Source organism: Rhipicephalus microplus, chromosome 1, assembly GCF_043290135.1.
Source record: "Rhipicephalus microplus isolate Deutch F79 chromosome 1, USDA_Rmic, whole genome shotgun sequence".
In the NCBI taxonomy this organism is placed as follows: Eukaryota; Metazoa; Arthropoda; class Arachnida; order Ixodida; family Ixodidae; genus Rhipicephalus; species Rhipicephalus microplus.
In genome coordinates this window covers 33,647,258-33,667,368 of record NC_134700.1, presented here as the reverse complement: position 1 = coordinate 33,667,368, position 20,111 = coordinate 33,647,258, and the positions used below count along the sequence as shown (strand labels likewise).

At 49.2% G+C, this 20,111-nt stretch overlaps 1 protein-coding gene across 6 annotated transcripts in view; it reads left to right on the top strand.

Moving 5' to 3' along the window:
• Positions 1–20,111, top strand: part of Nipped-A (Transcription-associated protein Nipped-A) — a 991,444-nt gene that overhangs the window by 170,815 nt on the left and 800,518 nt on the right. For all 6 annotated transcript variants that reach the window (XM_075869412.1, XM_075869408.1, XM_075869400.1 and 3 more), the window contains 3 exons: positions 5,714–5,852; positions 10,954–11,032; positions 15,950–16,154. In XM_075869412.1, coding sequence (XP_075725527.1) covers positions 5,714–5,852; positions 10,954–11,032; positions 15,950–16,154 — 423 coding nt within the window. The remainder of the gene's footprint in view (positions 1–5,713; positions 5,853–10,953; positions 11,033–15,949; positions 16,155–20,111) is intronic.

Sequence of the window (20,111 nt, the reverse complement as noted above, 5' to 3'; positions counted from 1 at the left end):
GTAGCGAGGACAGCCAAGGGGAAACCTTTGAAGAGCTTCTGGAAAATCTGAAAAGTACGGTGGCAAAAGCCACTAAAGAAATAACCTTGGACCTGGAGGTTCCAGTCATGGACTCCAGACTCGCACACCTCCTGGAGGCGAAGAATGCGCTAAGACGACGATGGGAAAAGCAGAAGCTAAACAGGAGGCTGCGATCTAAACTAAGGGAAATAAACAAAAAAATCGAAGAACATTCCAGAGAGCTGAGTGCGCAACAATGGGATGAGGTTTGTAATGAGGTGGATGGTAAAATGAGACGGGGAAGCAAGTGGAGCCTCCTCAAAAACCTATTCGCCGACAGCAACAAACCGACCAAGAGCAATGCTCGAATAATGCTCGACAGACTCGTCCACCTGCACACGATTGAAGGCACTAGTCCTCAGGACTTTGCTAACACCCTGGCAGACATATACCTGCCGACAGAAAGCAAATCAGTCCCCTGGGACGACCCGGCATGCGAGTACAAGGGGACACCTCAACGTTCACTGGATCGTCCATTCGAGGTCTCAGAGATTGTGCACGCCCTTCATGGCCTTAACGGCCGCTCGGCCCCTGGTCCAGACGGATTAACTAACAAACTTCTCAGAAACTTAGATAACCAAGCCATACAAATCATTACAAAGAAAATAAACGAGGTATGGACGGCGGGCCGCGTACCGGATGAATGGCGAACTGCCAATATAATTCTCATCCCCAAACCCGGAAAACCGCTCCATGCCGAGAACTTGAGACCAATATCCCTTACTTCGTGCCTCGGAAAGGTCGCCGAACATGTCATTCACAATAGAATTGCAGAGCACATCGAAGCAAACAACCTTTTTCGCCACAATCTCATAGGATTCCGAAAATCACTATCAACACAAGATGCCATGCTCCTTATCAGGAGTGCTGTGATAGACAATAAATCACGGGACGTAAAGGGCATCCTGGCGCTCGACATAACGAAGGCCTTCGATACGGTCAGGCACGAACATATCCTCAACGAAATCTCCAGTTTACATCTCGGAGAAAAATTTCACAACTATGTCAGATCGTTTTTGGCGGACCGTACGGCTACCATAAACATCGGACAAATCAGAAGCCGTAAGCACAAGCTGGGAAACGTCGGCACCCCCCAAGGGTCAGTGCTTTCGCCACTTCTTTTCAACATCGCAATGCACGATCTGGCGAACCGACTCTCGAAAGTTCATGGGGTAGGACACGTGATTTACGCAGATGACATTACCATCTGGTCCACAAGTGGCCCACTAGGCTCCCTGGAGCAGAACCTACAACATGCCCTAGACACCACACAAGCTTTCCTACAAAATACGGGGCTGAAGCTATCTACGAGCAAATCAGAGCTCCTTCTGTGTAAACACGGCCCCAGAAAGGGACAGCTCCTTAGCTCCCTCCCCGTTCACCTACACACCAAGGACGGAGGTAGTATCCCAATATGTAACACAATCAAGGTCCTGGGCATGGTAGTTGGTGCTTACAGCGGTGACAACGCGGAGGCCCTCAAACGTATAGAGAAAAGTGTCTTCAACTTCACCAGGGTATTATCAAGGGTCAACAGTAGAAGGGCTGGTCTGAAAGAGGACAACCTCATGAAAGCATTTCACGCCTTTCTCATCAGCCACGTGACTTACGCCGCCCCCTTCCTCAACTGGAAGAAGACAGAGCTCAACAAAATTGATACATTAATTCGAACAGGATTGAAAAGGGTCCTGAGCCTCCCTCGCAACACTAGTACGGAACGACTCTTACAATTGGGCCTGCATAATACAGCTACCGAACTCTTTGAGGCACAGCGGCATGCACAGATTAGTCGGCTCTCACTCTCAAAGGCGGGCAACGAGATATTGTTTGAAGCCGGTCTTCAGCCTTTCTTCATGCCGCCAGAAAAGTCCCAACTTTGCACACAAGCCATGAAAGCGATAACAGTTGACCCGATTCCCAGAAACATACACCCAACCCACAATGAAGGACGAAGAAAAGCGAGAGCCAAGGCAATACTCGCCAAGATCATGTGCAACGATACGCAGGTCCTCTTCGTTGATGCCGCAAAATATTGGAATCGAGGTGCCTATGCAGTCTCTGTGGTGGACGCCCACGGCTCGCTCGTCAACGCAGCCACGGTAGTTACCAACTTCACCCACGAAGCAGAGGAAATGGCCATTGCGCTAGCCCTTCGAAGCTGCACTGAAGCCTCTGTCATTTACTCGGACTCTAGAACAGCTATAAGAACTTTTTCGGCGGCCCTAGTCTCTTCGAAGGCAGCTGCGGTCGTTAACAGGCTTTTCAACCACGAGACGAAGGAGGAAAACTTTCGGTCTACACACATCGCATGGTTCCCAGCCCACATGGGAAACATTTCCGGCTTTGCTGGCAACCCAAACGAGCGGGCACACACACTGGCGCGAGAGCTCACTTTCCGCGTCAGTGGTTCGCCCCCTCGCTTAAATGCAGCCTGCAGGAACCTCGATTACAAAGACCCACTTGTATCATATCACGAACTCACCTCACATCATAGATTAGAACGTCGAACTTTTCCTCCTCCTCACAGAGATCTGAACAGAGCACAAGCAATCACTTACAGACAATTGCAGACACGTACATACACCACACCAACGACACTAAGCAGGATTAATCCGGACTTTTCCACTGCATGTCCACACTGTGGAAACGAGTATAACAATTTCGACCACATGCTCTGGTTGTGCCCTGCCAACGTGGGTACAGAATTTTCTGACCAGTCCTCCTGGGACTCCGCCCTTCGAAGCACAGAGCTCATCGCCCAGCTCAAGGCTGTCCAGAGGGCCCGGGCCGTCGCCGAGAGACTCTGTCTACCGGTCCCGACCTGGGTGGAGCCGCCGGATTGATGGCGGGGCTTTCGGCACCGCTTTCTTTCCTCTCAGGACCTTAATAAAGTTCATACTACTACTACTACTACTGTGGTTGCTATTGGCTGGAGCGCGCGCTCACGTGCTCATCTCCCGTACATGGTACAGCTGCCGCCCGGTGCTCGCGCGACTCGTTGTCTGAGCTGACTCTTTTTCGCAAACGTTCTCTGTATGCTTCTTGGTCTTTGGCGATCAGCCTCGGCTTTGTCGTGCAAACCGTCTTTACAAGACGATAGTTCTGCACAGCCCCCCAATCTTCGAGTTCTCCCGTCCCTTCTGCTTGAATAGTCGCGAGTGGCCAGATGCAGGACTGACGCAGGACTGTGTGCCGAGGAGTCTCTTCGGTAGTTTTAGACGTGGTTTGTGACGATAGATCGCACGTTTGACAAAAAACGCGCGACTGTGCTCGCTTTCTGAAAATGAAAGCGCCGACTGCCTATGGGTTTCTGCGAATCTCCGCAGAGTTTTCTCCCGCGAAGATTTTAATGCCTGGCGAGACGTGAAGACGGACAAAGTGGTCAACTGGTTCCACAAGGCAGGCTTCGAGATAGTGGAACTTGCGGAAAGCAGTGAAGACGACGATGGTGAGCACATAGAGCAGATAGAGCACATAGAGCACATAGACGAGATGGCGAGCACTAGTTGTCGTCCCGCTTTTTGGCAGCAGTTCCACATGAAGTGTCTGCGGATAATTTTGTGGAAGCGGTCTGCAATGTCCTTGCTGACGAGAATATAGCTGCTGTTGCAGGGACCCAGGATGCCCTGGCTGACAGCTCATGTAACGAGGACGATCTTCCGGACGAGGTGCTGGCTACACGGGCGTACTCTGCCACTGAAGTGGCGGCAGCGTTCGACGTCATTCGCCATTGTATCGGCCACATGGAGGGTGCCACGCTGTCGCACCTGGACAGCCTTGATGAGATCGAGACTAGCGTCTAACTTTTCAAAAACAAACTTTTCAAAAACAAGGATAAGCAATTTTTTCACGCAAATAAATAATTCTCTTGCGGCGTGTGTGTGGAATGGTCATTTTTGATTGCGCCTATTGTTGCGCCTATTGTAGGCGCCATTCTTGATTGCGCTTTTTTTTATCGAATTTTTCATATATGGAACTAATTTGCGATCCCCTTCGAGCTCGATATATCCATGTTCGACTGTACCTGAACTGTAATTTCTCAACTTTCACAACAAAAGCATATTCCTAATTCCTAACACCAGATCATTGCAAGACTATTCTTGATTTACTTCATTATAACAGATGTTTTGGTTTATTTGGGTTTGTTATATTGAGGTTCGGGTGTATACAAGAACACTGAGACATTCAGAATATGCATTCTGGAAATATATTACTGAGAAACAGTACAAAAAATAAATGTTTTATGCGTGCATTAAAAAGAAGAAAGGTGGGAACTCCCTCATCGCTCATGCTGTGTGATGAAGCAGTTCCTGACATTAGTGAGATTTGTGTAATCCACACTTAATGTGCAGATTACATGCATAAGCGGAAATACATGCACTGATGAGCAGAATGTGAACAATGCTGATGTAAATCTAAAGTTCATTGAACTTCACCAGCTCATTTGGCGTCACCTTTTCCCACAAGCTACGTCTCTCCACCAGGCTGGCATTCCAAAATGTGCGTCGAAGCTTATTATGACGTTTTAGTTATGACAAGGTATTTTAGGCCTATGGACTCTGCAGTGAACAGGCAGCCATACGCAGGGCGCACATACATAACATGACACAAGGCGATGAGGACAGGGAGAAAAACAGACGATGATTACCATAATGTGCCAATGAGGAAGGTGGGCATTTTAAGCGTTAAAATGTTTGTATTTTTGCAGATCCTATTGGTCAGCTCTCCTACACTTGTAAAGCGTCCTGTCCGTAGTGCATGACTCTAAGCTCCAAAATTGCACGCAATGATCTGCATATGAGCATGCGTGGTTGAGGAGACCAATTGAGGCTGTGAACGAAACAGACTGTTTTGGGCTTGCACAAAAGAAGGTTGTCATCTGAGCATGAAGATGAGATGCTGTCGTCTTAGCTCCTCATTGTGCGGTCCCAAAATATGTTTGAAGCGGGCACAGACGCACTGCGGTGATGCCATGGGAGTGCTTAGTGTAGCTGGTACTCCCTCTGTCGGATTTGACTAGAGGAGCAAAATGTAACCGCTGACAACTGGCTGAAAAGACCATTTCCCTATGTTACACATGCAATAGACTTCCTGAAGTAAGTTTTGGTAGAATAGAATTTTCATGACTGCAGGTTTCTAGCGAATAGCTGGAATAAATTTTAGTCAATTATTACCTCTCAACACAATGCGTTGGCGGGCTAGTTGGTGTGAATACATACGAGCATAAAATGACCTCCACAAAAAAGACCACAGGACAAAGCGCTTGATTTGGTATTCTACTTGCAAAAGTTTTTTTGATTACGTAACTCTGGTGCTAATGAAGGATGACCACAAATGGCACACATTTCTCTTGAGCGAGTCAGACACGCACGTTGGTTTGAAAGATGTGTGTCAAAAATTACTGTTGCCAAAGTGGGGAAATTCAGACAGATTTTGAAAAGTGCAGTGCCTGCACCACTGGGTGCATGAGAAACAAATTTAGCATGCCAACATCAGTGATTCAAAAGCATTGATTATGGGTTTATCGTGAACACGGGCATAAAGGAGTAAAAGAGAAAAAAAAAGCGGGTGATCGATTTGAGTTGGCATGGTAGCGAAAGAGTTGAATAATTTGTGCCCAGTGGAGTGCTGATATGGCAGTGGTGCCTTGCAGGAGACTGTGGGTGTGCATTGTAGCCAGCTGGCACAGGGCATGCTGGGTCTGCTCATGCTGTGTCCTCAGGAGGTGGCCCACCTGCGCAAGGAACTGCTGATTGCTGCCCGCCACATCCTGGCCACTGACCTGCGTAACAGCTGAGTATCACTCCTGCTTGCTGGATGTACACTGTCTGATCCAGGAAACCCGTAAATTATCAACGAAAGCAACATAATTAATACTTGTGTCGTATAGCTGTTTGGAAGGCTATCAAACTGATGGTTTGTTGACTCAGCCTTCCAGCACGAGCTGCCACACAGGCGGTGTCGAAGGCCATTGAGTCTGTCGAGTGAACGAAATGCCCCAACGCTGTTAAAATTTCGATGGCTATTCAGGGATGGAAACGGCGCGGTCGGGCCCTCTCATTAACATTGTGCGCATATACACCATTAGGAAAAAATCTAATCCGGTATGCTTTGGGAGCAGCGTATGAGAGTGTTGATAACTATATTAATATTTTATTTTTGGCACTGGAGCATTTTGCACGAATAGAGTATTTTTGCCTCATACCAGGGGGTAACAGCTACGGAAATTTTGCAAATTTGATACAAATCCCCATTTCTGTGCCAAGCTGTGCCAAAACCATGAAATTTGCTGAAATTGTGCCACACTGCGCCAAAATGCCTGACCAGCCTCAAAATTTTCTCAGTTGCACTAATTTCAGTGAGACGTTGAGGCAGGGGCGGCGCCAGGGGGGGGGGCAAGGGTGGGCTGGAGCCTTCCCAAAATTCTCGCCTGCCCCCCCTATGCCCACCTAAGTGCCCGGAAGCATATATTGAAAACCTAGTAGGAGCAGAGCTAGCTCGCCCCCCCCCCCCCCCCCGGAGGAACTAACTTTTCGTTGTTGCCCCCCCAGTAAAAACATGCTGGCGCCGCCCCTGCGTTGAGGCCACATTGGTCACCTGTAGTTTGCGTCAATCAATGCACGTGTGCAGACTCCAGTCCTAAAGCACGGTGTGGGATATATTCCCATTAGGTCAGGGCACTTGCGAGGCGCGATCGACCAGCTAAAAAACAAGGTCTGCTGACCGCAGCGGATACCTATCAGTGGGATGACACAACTTCTAGACAAAAATGCGTTGCCGTAGCCATCAACGCGGGCACTGAAAGAGAGATGCAAACAATGCAGGTGCTGACTCATAACTGCGAGTCAGCGTCTGTGTTGTTTGCATTTTTTTCTGATGCGAATTTCGCTGATACAAAAATTAGCGTTGCTTCAGGTGGACTACATTAAAATAATATGCCGTGATTCGATGGTATACGAATGGTTTCTCTAGCAACCGCAAATAATATGAACACGTGATTGACCGCTGCACGCGAGCGACGCATTGCAGCTTGTCTATGGGAGGAAGGCCCGTTCACACTTGGCCTCGAAGGGAGCGAATGCAGCAAAGCTCAGTGGAATTCTTCTCGCTTCGAAGGTAGCGAATGCAGCAAAGCTCAATGGAATTTTTCTCGCTTCGCCCCCAGAAAAGTGGCCAGAAACCCATGTTGTGAGGCCGACGCGAAAGATCTGTCCGAGGCTAATTTAGCCGCCACGCCACAGTGCATCACCTTACTGCTATGGCTTGCGCTAGCTCTCAAACAATGTCTCAAACCACGGGATGTAAACAACCAGCCGTACATTCAATATGGCGGCCAAAGCATCAGCGGGTGCGGTGGCTCGCGTCGGCGCAATCAAGAACTACCTGCGCAGCACGGCAAAGCTCATGGCTTTGAAAAAGATGAATTCCGTGTAAGTTTTTTAAGGGCCAGTCTATATACAAACTACTGATACAGTGAAAAACCCAGTAGAACGAACACCTCATTAATGAACTTTTAAAAAATTTCATACCGACTGCTACTAGTTTTAGTGTAAAATATTTCACTACTATGTGCTTCAGAATACTGAACTTTTCAGAATAACGAGCGCTATATTTAGTTCAGTTTTATATCGACAATGCCTCAGTACTACCAATTTATGTTTTGAAATTCGTCGCAACCATTGGAGCGGTACACAAGCAGGCGACACATTGAACGGACGCCTTGCTTCTTAAAAGATGCGCGACAGTGCGGAGGTTAAAAAAAAAAAACGAAAAATAAAAAGTGATAGGACGACTTTCTTTTCTTTCTTTTTCTTTTTTTTTTTTTTGAAACGCCGACGCTTCAGGTTTACAAGTGCAGAGGTGAGGGGCGAGGGAAAACGCTGAAGGGCAGGCGAAGTCAGCGAATTTTCTGCTCTTTCTTTTCTTCAGAAGAGGCGATGACAGCTGCGACGCATCTGGTTTTTCTTTGTCATTTCTACATGTGCTCTAGGCCTTGTCAATCACGTTCATCTCTTTTCGGTGTTTACTTATCGCGTCCACAAAGCAAGTCGGCCTTCACGCTGCAGTGCTACAATGAGTTCATCTCTGCTTTGTGTGATGAAGAAGCGGAAAGAGATTTCGCCAAGCGAGAAAGTCGATATTCTTCGGCAACTGGAAGAAGGCAAAAAGCAGGCTGTTGGGGCCAAAAAACTTGTAGTGGCACATTCCACAATTGCGATGATTCTGAAAGATAAGGACAAAATAATTAGGTGCCAGGATCAGTCACAACTTGCCCTCTCAAGAAACTGACAGCAGCTCCGTGACTTCCAGCCGATAGACTCCGAAGTGCTCACATGGTTGAAAGAGGTAAGAGCCGAAAACATGCCCGTGTTGGCCCACTGACTCAAGAGAAGACGCTACAGTTTGCTGCGATTTTGAATGTAACAGTCTTTGAAGCATCTTCTGGTTGGCTCCACTGTTTTTGCCAGCGAAATGCGATCACCTGGCAGATTGTTTCCGGTGAGCAGAAGGCAGCACACAAAAGGGGTAGCGTCCACGTGGCAGGAAGAGAAATTTAGGGAAATAATGGAGTCGTGCAGTGCGGCTGATGTATTCAATGCTGATGAGACGGCCTGCTCCACCAACTTCTGCCGGACAAGACGATGCACCTTAAAAGGGCCCTGTGACACTTCTTGAACAGCCCTATTTAGCACAGGAACACGCGTAGCGATGATTACTGGGACGACTGCAACAAGAATGATGGAAGTTGGTGCACGGACAGTGAAGTTATGAGTCCTCAAAGTTCAAAACACGAGCAGGCGACAAGAAGAAGTGTTCTCTTTCGCATTTCACTTGCCTGCTGACAACAAAGACCGCTTCCAGTCACAGTGCGCGTCTCATAAAGACATTCCGAAAGTGTCACCTCATGGTGGTCTTCACACAGTACCTCACTACCCCTCGTTTTGACGGTGTCGTTAGCATTGTTACTATGAACCACGTGCGTCAAGTAGAAACTTAGAAGACGCTCCCACGGTCACACTGTGTAAAATACACACATACACTTTGGGTAGGGTTACTTCCCAGCTTGCATGCAAGACTCGTTCTACGTCAACGTCGGCGCCCTCGGTTCGTCGCATTGCTGGCTCGCTAAAAACGCGGCATGCCTTTCTATGTTTAGTTGCTTGCTGGCGTACCATAGCCTCGTTCGCAGGCTGTGTTGTGTTCCTTGTCCTCCAAATACATCATTTCGAAACAGCAATGATTGTTCTATGAGAGGGTATAAAGAAGGTTTTTGGTGTTTTTAGCATAAGTTCGTATGGCCTAGCTACCACCATATGAATATTGCATGCTATTTCTAGTGTCCAGCCAATCAAAAGTGAACGGTGTTTGTCGTCGCGTCACATGACATTGCGTCAGTTCCCATAACAGAAATAGCCGATGAGTGTTGCCGCAGTCTGAAACCAAGGTAGTTTGTCCCATGTATTAAAATTATAACAATGTCAATTTCGGCATTGCCATTTGCGCAACAGTATCGGCGTGTTCCAGAGCACCTGAAGAACCAATGAAAAATACACGCTCAAATAGTGTCGCTGGGCCTCTTTAAGGAGGAAGTGTGCAAGCGCGGCAAAAAATCGAAGATTCACGTTACTGTTCTCTATTGTTGCAATGCAATCGGCACAGATAAGCCTAAGCCTCTTTTCATTGGAAGGTTTGCACAACCGTGCTGCATGAAGAATGTGGTGTCACTTCCTTGCGATTACAGGGCAAACAAACAAGCCTAGGTGACTCAAGAGCTCTTTATGGAGTGGCTTCTGACCCTCGACAAGAAGGTAAAAATGGAACGACGGAACATTTTAATGATAGTTGATAGCTGCTTGGCACACATTGTTAACGTACGGCTAACTAATGTGCGCCTTGAGTACCTCCTGCCGAACTGCACATACGTGCTTCAACCCCTTGATCTAGGAATAATTATGTCAAGGCGCACTTTTGCTAGTGTCTTGTTGAGCTCGGCTTATAATCGTGTGACTTCAGCAGTCAACTGTCATCACCATTACGACAGGTGGCGTAAATGCTCGCCAGCGCATGGTGGAGCGTCACTTCAACAACTGTTCAGAACTGCTGGCAGAAAGCAGGGCTCATGCACACTAGTGAGCAACCAGAAGATGCCAAGCAGCTACCCAACAATGACCAGGCGGAGGAGGGCAACCCTGTGAGCTTAGGAGTGAGGTGACCGATCTGTTGGCCATGAATCCAGTCTCATTTGATGATTATTTGCTGTGGGATGAAAGAACCACATCAGCAAAGCTAACGACAGAAGACATCCTTCAAACCATTCAAGATGAAGGCAGCGATGATGGTGTGGACGATGCCGTGGACAATGAAGACGCAACCTTGTCACAACGTTGACAACCTGAAGACTGTGACGAGGTCGTGACGGCTGCAGATATGATGGATATCATGTGGAAAGCACTCATTTTTGTAGCGAAAAATGCCAAAGTGACCGAATCGCACTGCAAAAATGTGGATGAGCTGGAGGCCTTCGCCCTGCTAAGCTTGTACACTCATAAAAAAAAATTTTCACTTGTGCATTTGTTGTTTCCCGTGAAAAACGAGTTCAAGGATCCTTTGTTGTAAAGGTAAGTCGTTTTGGTTGGTGGAAAATAAGTATTTATAGTTAATATTGTGCTTTTATTATAACAACCTTTCAAAGTAATGAACAAATCTCTGCGACCCTCTGAAGTTCGTTATGCCGAGATTTTATTGTGTACCGACCACTTTTGCAGTACTCTCAAATTTATTTTAAATGGGTTGGACTGTATATATGTAAAAAAACTCTAGTGAAATTGACTGATTTGTTTTTGAAAGCTCGTGGAGCAGTTTATCAATGATAGCATTGCCTTTGTCCTGCAGAGTTCGTTGGCTGCATGGAGCAGCTCTTTGACGAGAACATCCTTATTGGATCAGGGTGGACAGCATATGAGTCACTGAGGTAAGCACACTGTTCATTTGCTTGAAAATGGCTTTTCGCAGAGTGAGGTAACTTAAACAATCACTTGCACCACTTGAAATTTCGAACATTGATCTGTGGGGTCTCGGCGAGGCGAACGCGCGCACCGCCACGCCACGCTCTCGGAGTGAAGGGACACAGTTGACACGATCGGTACCAAGCACACCACATACATACATTTATTAACTAATTTAGACGACGATATCGTCCGCCGAATGATAAAACAATGTCAATTAACACTAAACCATACAAACAACATAACGCAGTGACACACTAAACACACAATAACATGATAAACACACACTAACACACTCAACACACTAGCACATACCCAAGACGGCGTCGCCAACGCCTGACTTTCCACGTGGGACCCCGGCGCGAAGCCCGCGGTGCCGAGCACCGGGGACCCGCGCTACAGACAACCGTTCGCGGCAGCCGCCACGCGGAGAAGAGACCCGCTCAACTGTCGCCCACCACCAAGGCCCGCCTTCCGCCAGGGGCCACCGCCGGCGCTACCACTCTACCAACAGTGGTACTCAAAGCGAACACAACGCCATCTATCGCCCGGCGGTGGTCACCCCCGAAAGAAAGCCTTGGGGCGAGACACGTGCGCCACGCGGCGCAGACAACTTTACAGGGGGGGTGTCAGCACCCCCACATTCCCCCAACCTTAAATCAAACCATATCCCGAAATCAGAAATTAGCTACACAAGCTTTAACAAAAAATGATATCGCACGACCATAATGTCCTTGCACCACGACACCGCCGCTGGTCGACACTGCTGCACTCTCCGGCTAGACTTCACCTCAGTACCGGCCCCGCAACAGCAACGTTGCCGTCGGCGCGACGATCCGTCGCTAGCGCCGACACGTCTTCCAGTTGCGACCAGCACTCACGAGGGCGCCGGACTGCAGGCAGTTGCGCAGGTCCCAGGCATCTCCATCGCCCGACCTCACGACCGCATTCCTGGCCAGCGACGCTGACGATGTGCAGGACAGCCGGCCGTGGATGACATCCCTCCCGCTGAATACATCAACGAAAAACAAAACTCGAAAGAAACAAAGGAGCGCGGCCCAGAGGAGGGAGCTTCAGGCTTTTCGGCCACGTGGTACGGTGATCAGTACTGCTAGCTAATACATCGGTGGCAGCCGAGACGCCCATCAAAATAAAACAAAAATCACTTTTCCTAACTCGTGCTCACAAGAAAAAAAAGTGAGGGAAGCAGAGCGCAACACCTCACCGCCACGATCCACCTAGTTGCGCCACGTGCGACAGGCGGCTGCGCAGAGCCTTAGGCCTATTGAGTCGCTCGGCAACAACCGGCATCCACCCAGCACCCAGCCTAGGCGCAGAAGAGGCAGCCGCGAGGAGTCGTCCACTCTGTGAGGTGGCCCTATCGCTCGCCGCACACAGCAGCTTACCGAGCGATCGGCGTCCACCGCCCCGGGCGGTGTCACGACGCCCCGGCGCTGAGCCGCAATACCAGACAGCAACGACGCCCGGCTCCCTGAGCCCAAAGATATAGAAGAAGCTATTTACAGAAAATCGCACCACCCACGAGGCTTCCGTACTCACTCGCTTCGGGCCTGGCCTACAAACCACGTGCTCTAGGCCTTGCTCACCCCAGGATGCGGACCGCATGGCTCTCGTCCTAATTCAACAACGTTTTTGAAAACTAACAACAAAAAAATAAGAACACTTGCGAGCAAAAAAAAATAGAAAGTCAACCTGCCGACAAATTGAAACACGTTACAAAACCAATCCCCTCGCTTCTCAACAAAGCACACCACCGACGCTAGCAAAGAAGTCCCCCCTAGGCCTACTCTACTCCGGCTCTAACAAAATCCCTGTACCGAACCGCAAAAACTGTCGTCCGATTCTCAAAGAGCCCCACGTTGGGCGCCAGTGTGGGGTCTCGGCGAGGCGAACGCGCGCACCGCCACGCCACGCTCTCGGAGTGAAGGGACACAGTTGACACGATCGGTACCAAGCACACCACATACATACATTTATTAACTAATTTAGACGACGATATCGTCCGCCGAATGATAAAACAATGTCAATTAACACTAAACCATACAAACAACATAACGCAGTGACACACTAAACACACAATAACATGATAAACACACACTAACACACTCAACACACTAGCACATACCCAAGACGGCGTCGCCAACGCCTGACTTTCCACGTGGGACCCCGGCGCGAAGCCCGCGGTGCCGAGCACCGGGGACCCGCGCTACAGACAACCGTTCGCGGCAGCCGCCACGCGGAGAAGAGACCCGCTCAACTGTCGCCCACCACCAAGGCCCGCCTTCCGCCAGGGGCCACCGCCGGCGCTACCACTCTACCAACAGTGGTACTCAAAGCGAACACAACGCCATCTATCGCCCGGCGGTGGTCACCCCCGAAAGAAAGCCTTGGGGCGAGACACGTGCGCCACGCGGCGCAGACAACTTTACAGGGGGGGTGTCAGCACCCCCACAGATCATACATGTAAGGGGCTGCAATAAGGCAATTTAATGCTTGACAAAGTGTCGTAATCTGTGCACAAGAAGCAGTGATGTTAAGAGCTTTTGTTTGTGAACTGCTGTAGTGTGCACAATCAGGCTGGTTTGGTTCATGATTTATGTGCACAGTACCGAGGAAACTGAATTTAGTGTTGCAATAAGTGATTAATGACTCATTTATCAAGGCTCGAAACCTTGTTTGCATGAGCATGTGATTATAAGGTGCTTAGAGACGATGTGTAGCTGTGGTTTCAGTTTTAGAAAATACAGCAAAGTGGGACTACGATGGTTCTGTCTTCACATAGCAGGTGCCCAGGCACAGTGAATCTTAAAGGGCCCGTAAACCACCCAGAGGACGAAATTAAGCCGTGGTGGGGAAATTCTGCATGAGTGCACGGCGAACACGGAGGCGTGAAAATTTTTCGAAACTGTGCAGTAATAGCGGAGTTAGACGCGTTTGATTATCGAAACAATGACAACCACATTTTTCGTTTTCTCCTGCATTTCACTTCGCTGGTGTCCTCTCCCATGCTGCTTTGCCCTCTCGCCAAGCGCCCCTCCTATACCTCTCCCAATCTCACATGGCATACATCGTCACTGACGCGCTGCTTGAAACACCATCTACCTCCGGTTGCCACAACTCCGGCTGTCAACTCCGTCAGCTGCGTTGTAGCTGTGTGCTTGTTGGCGAACCGTGGCTGCCGTAATCGTGCCTGCATGGACCCTGCATAGAGCGCACGCCTTCAAAGGATCGCCAACACAATGGACCCGCACGTGTTGCATGCACCCGGGCAACACGACAAACAACAAGCAGCGCGGACAGCTGCTTGCAGACTGACTCGAAGTCGTAGGCTCTTGCTCGACCAATCACAGCGTATTTGGCATATTTAGCTCGGCGCAACAGAGATGTGGCATGGGGCGTCGCGCAGAAGCCGGAAAAGCACGGAACGAAGGAGGGTTTGTTTCTTGGAATTTGTGGCGCATTGGTGGCTCGTAGCGCTGTTGTGTGTAGAATCGATGATCGCGACAGCATTGAGCACACTATGTGCGCGTTTACTTGAAATGCTTGAAAAAAATATCGTAGGTGGTTTACGGGCCCTTTAGAGGACGTCTTTGATGAGTTGCGTGCTCTAGCTTAACATCATGATTTGGCCAGCACCCAATGCTTTGTTTAGCGTTGCCGAAAGTGGCACTGTGTAGACATGTTTCCATTTGCTTGAGCGAACATTAGCCCAAAGTCTGGCAGATTCCACGTACAGTTAAACCTGGATATACAGTTGCCGACCGATTTTTTTTTTTGGACTCCAAAAATTCGGACTTGTTGGATGTTTCGGACTTCAAAAGAGCACCGACGCTTTTGTCGAGAATTTAGGGCGACAATGTCACCTTGGCGCAAATATGGGCGAACCAAATTGCTTCCAAGCGTAATATAAGGCAAGGCAGAATCATAGACTTTCTTAAGCCTGCCTGATGCAATGAAGTTCATATTTCTGACAAAAACTAATTTTTCGGACTGTTCAATTTTTCGGACTTTTTTCGGTCCCCACCAGGTTCGAAAAATCGGCCAGCGACTGTATCGCAATTGATAAATTCCCGGAAAAATTTGTTATAAAGAGGTTTTCGTTATGTGCAAGTTCAGTACGAAAATATAACGCTCAAATTAACAGATGGGGAACAGAAGGTAGTGCTAACCCCAAACACTCATTTTACAGTAAAAAACTGCGTTATTATTGCGATATCATTTATATAGACACTCTCCGCGGGGTTCTTGCTGTTTCAGCCATGTTTCGCAACAAGTCCAAATCGACAACATGCCCCCTTGCATTGTAACTTTCATGAGCGGGTAGAAGCGCACGAGCGCTTTTACCGGGTAAATGAAAGACCTGCTATGAATACTATAGACGTGTTTGGAGGAAATAAAAAGTCTATCTTATTTTGTGTTAAATGAATAGTGACAACTGCAATTGCAGAGGTTGCTTATTCTAAACGAAATGATTATGTCGGAAGCAACGTTTTCTGAAGCGACATACTCACATTTACTATAATAAATTTCGATGCACGAGAAAAGGTGTAGCTCTTCACATCAGGTAGTTGTGATCTTGTGGGATCCGAATAAAATGAGCTCACAATTCTTACTTACGCGAAACGTAAACGGTGTGCAAGGCTTCATGCATCTCGGGCATGACAATACCGAAAATTGGCGTGGGCTGCAGCTATGTAAAAGTAAAATCGGTAATTACCTGGTGGGCACAAGCTAGACGGATAATAAGACTTTGCGGGTCGCACACAGATGCACATGCTCGATTGTAACTACTGCAAGCGCGCCGTGCATGCGATTCTGTGGGCGCTCGCGAAAACTGTGTCGTTTGCCTGGGTTATGTGCAGGCCGCTGGCATACAGCACCCTAGCTGATCTGGTGCACCACGTCAGGCAGCATCTGCCGCTGAACAATCTGTCATCTGCAGTGGCTGTGTTCTCGAGAAATGTCCACGACGAGTCCCTGCCGGCCTCCATCCAGACCATGTCATGCAAGCTGCTGCTGAACCTGGTCGAATGCATCCGCACCCGATCGGATCAAGAGAATGGCAACGTGTGTACTTTGACCCTTGCAGTGTCATTTTTGTCAGCATGTCCTCTATGGCATGGTTCCTGCACTGCCATCATCAGAGTCAACTATAGCATCATTTATACATTTCGTCGGAGTTACTTGTCGTGTGTGTCTAACTTCTGCATTAGATGCTCCGGCATTTAAATCAGTGCAAGGGCGTCACTCAGGTGTTTGTGCGATCTCTCATCATGATAAAACAAATGGGATCAACTTGCACTTGACGTACAAGCTAGTTGAATCAAAGGCATTTCTTAGGTTTTAGCATTTCCCAGCTATTGCCACGGTGTCGTGACGCTGACAAATGTAGAGACTTGTCTAAATGAAAAGTGTTGATTTAATTGGCCGAACTTGTGGCCACGTTGTGGGGATCTGAGGCGCGCCTGCGACCATTTCGCGGGCATTCCGCCACACGGCCACACCCTTTCGCTTTCCTGCTTTGTTAACACCACGTGGCGATAGATGGCGCCACGTGCGGGCACGGCGCGCGCCGAGGGAGCGGTCTCTTCTCCGTTGGTCGGCGCCGGGTAAGCACATGTTTTCCGTCGTCCACGTCCCCTTTGGGAATCGCCGGACTGTAGCCTGCCTGGGGTGGCCTTGGGCACCTCGGCAGGCGTGTTTACTTGAGTGCTAGCTTCGGTAGCGTACGCTAAGCCCACAGCGGTGCCTAGTGCTTGAAGTGGTCGTACCACAACGAGCCGCACTTGCCGTAGGCCTACGCGTGCGAGGTTGCCCTAACACTCGCGACCAGGCCCATTGGCCATCGTGAGAGTGCGCAGCATAGCCGCAAGGGACCTTTTCCCGACCGGCGTGTCAAAGCTCGCCATTGCCAGCTGCGACGTGCTCGCGGTTTTTCCCCTTATTGTGAACGTCCGCGTGCGGGTGCCTTTGCTACCCGCGTCCCGGGAGCGGACGTTGTACTGTTGTTCGGGGTGCCGCCAGTGGCAATAAAGTGTTGTGTTTTGCATTAGAACACTGTCTGTTTGCCGCGCCGCGCTAAACGCCTTATTAGTTGAGCGCGCGCGGAGCGGTGCGCTACACGCGAGTAAACGGAGTAGCGGCCCTGTGGCTCGCTAAGCGTGAACCCGCGGTGATCGTCGGCTACAGTTAGTAGCGGGGTCACTATACTGGCGCCCAACGCGGTATTAAAGGCTCATTAAACCTTTGATTAGTCTTAGCCGAGTCAGCCCGCCTTTGCGAATCAGGCTCGCCACGTTTACCCGCGTTATGTCTGCTCCGCGTGAGTTCTGTCCACTGACGCTTTTAGCAGATACCGCATTGCTCGAGAACAGGGCCAGTGCCCCCCTTGAGCATCACAATCGCGCACCCTCACTTTTCACAAGCCCCAGTCGGGATGACACGAGGCGCTACGTATCAGCTCCCACTGGAGAGGTAGCGTGTTTTGGGTCCGGGGCCATAGCCCAACCCGAACAGTGCACAAGGGCAAATTGGACTACCACTGCTCCCTATGGAATGCATGGCAGTTCTATGTCACAGCGCTCCGAAACGGCTCTCAGTGGAGCTTCCGGGGCGCAGATCGACACCGCGGCCTCAGCCGTTGCCGAATTTTGCCCGCTGGCTGCTACGCAACCTAGCAGCCAAGCTCATTTCGAGCACGCCCCTGCACGCCTTATTACTAAACGCCTTATTAGTTGAGCGCGCGCGGAGCGGTGCGCTACACGTGAGTAAATGGAGTAGCGGCCCTGCGGCTCGCTAAGCGTGAACCCGCGGTGATCGTCGGCTACAGTTAGTAGCGGGGTCAGTATAACGTAGAAGAAAAGTCAGATTACAGCAAGGCACTGGCAAACTGATAGCGGCAAGCAGAGCGTCTGCCGTTGATCAACTGACAAGTGGCGAAGTGTGTCGGTATTCATACCCTCGCCATTGAATATTCGAGCGCTATCGCTAGCGATGACGCTAGTAGATTCCTGAATTCTATTCCTGATTCCTGATTCCTATCGCTAGTAGATTCCTGAATAAACTGTGACATTCCCGAAGTGAATTTAATTTTAACAAAACAATTTACTTGAGCCTCAAAGTTTCTCAAACATCGTAGGCGTGGTTTGCGCGGAACGTAGTGTAATAGGGTGATAACAAAACTTGAGGAAAGGAACGTGGCATTACACCCCTCTGAAAAAGGCATCGCCCCGACGCTTTAACAAGAACAAATGTACAAAAATACAGTCGAATCCTGCTGCAACGAAACTGATGGGGCACGGAAAAACTTTCGTTGAAGCGAACGTTTCGCTGTAGTGAAATCGAAAAAATATAGCTGAACTTCGCTAGCAAAACAAAGGAAAGATTATTCTAAAAAGTGAAAAAATGTGCGCTGCTTCCTATTCTTTCTCAGCAGCGTCACGACGTGATTCTCACCCATGCATAGCGAGGCCATGGTGAAAAGCATGCTGAAACAATGCCTAAGAGCGCCTTCATGAATAAACTAAACAGTTGCATTAACAGGTGAACACCAGCAGCTGTGCGCTGTCAAAAGTATCCGACAAAGCCGAGATAGGGGCAAGGTACTGTGGAGCGGTGACTATTGCATTAACCTATGCCATTCTTATCCATCACTCGCGGCTAGCTGATTTTGTTAATAATGTGGACGAACAGCCACTGTGATTAATTATCATGCTGGCCAAGCGCAAACCTAATTAATGATAAGCATCATAATCGGAAAAGGCATCGTTCAACGGTCGCATCCAGCAGCTGTGCGAAGGAAACCATGAACTGAGCGACTGAGCTACAGCTTCGGATCGTCTGCATCTCAAAAGCAAGCCAGTGGCAAAATCAGGGCTACAGTTACTACACTTTAGCAGGGCAGTCTCATTGCCATTGCTATCGAGCAATGGCGGCGCCCATGCTTGCTGAACAGCGGCGGTGTAGCGGCAGTTTATGGTTGTGCCAACGTGTGTTTTAGACTTCGATGACCCATTTTCAGGCTCTGAAAATGCATCGAAATGTTAAAGATTGGGTTTACTGCATAGATAAGTATCTGAGATTGGAATTGCATCGTAAAATTTCGTTGAAGCGGAATCATTGAAAAAAACGTTCGTTGGGGCGACAATATTTATCCATTGACTCCTATAGACTGACAGGGAATCGTGAATTTTTCGTTGTAGAGGAAATTTCGTTGAAGCAGCATTCGTTGTAGCGCAGTTTGACTGTAAGTACAAGCAATAAACTACAATACAGCAATAACAACAACAATAAAATACACTGTTTGCGCTCGTTAACATGCATGAAACTGTCGTGATTGGCTCCATTGAGAGTTCGTAATGCCGTCGGGGGCAACCTCGTAGTCGAGTGAGCCGAGACGTCGTACTACCCTGTATGGTCTGAAGTACCGTCGCAGAAGTTTTTCACTGAGTCCCTGTCGGCGTAGCGGCGTCCATACCCAAACACGTTCTCCGGACTGATATTCCACGAAGCGTTGTCGAAGATTGTAATGGCGGCTATCCGTCATCTGTTCTGTTGGTTGTTGGTGTGGAGGCGGGCGAGTTGTTGGGCCTCTTCGGCGCGCTGAAGGTACTCGCTCCCATCGACGTTTTCTTCGTTGGTGACGTTGGGTGACATGCAATCGAGCGTAGTTGCCGCGGTCCTTCCTTAGACCAGTTTGTACGGCGTCATTTGCGGCGTTTCTTGAACGGCGGTGGTGCATGCGAAGGTCACGTACGTAAGGATGGCATCCCACGTCTTGTGTTTGACGTCAACATGGCCAGCATGTCGGCGATGGACTTAAGACGCTCGGTGAGGCCATTTGTCTGTGGACTATAGGCGGTGGTCCGGCGGTGACTTGTCTGGCTGTACATCACGGTCCCCAGAGTTAGGTCCGCTGTAAAGGCCGTACCTCTGTCAGTAATAAGGACCTGTGGGGCTCCGTGACGCAGGACAATGCTTTCGACAAAGAACTTTGCTACCTCAACCGCACTGCCTTTGGGAAGG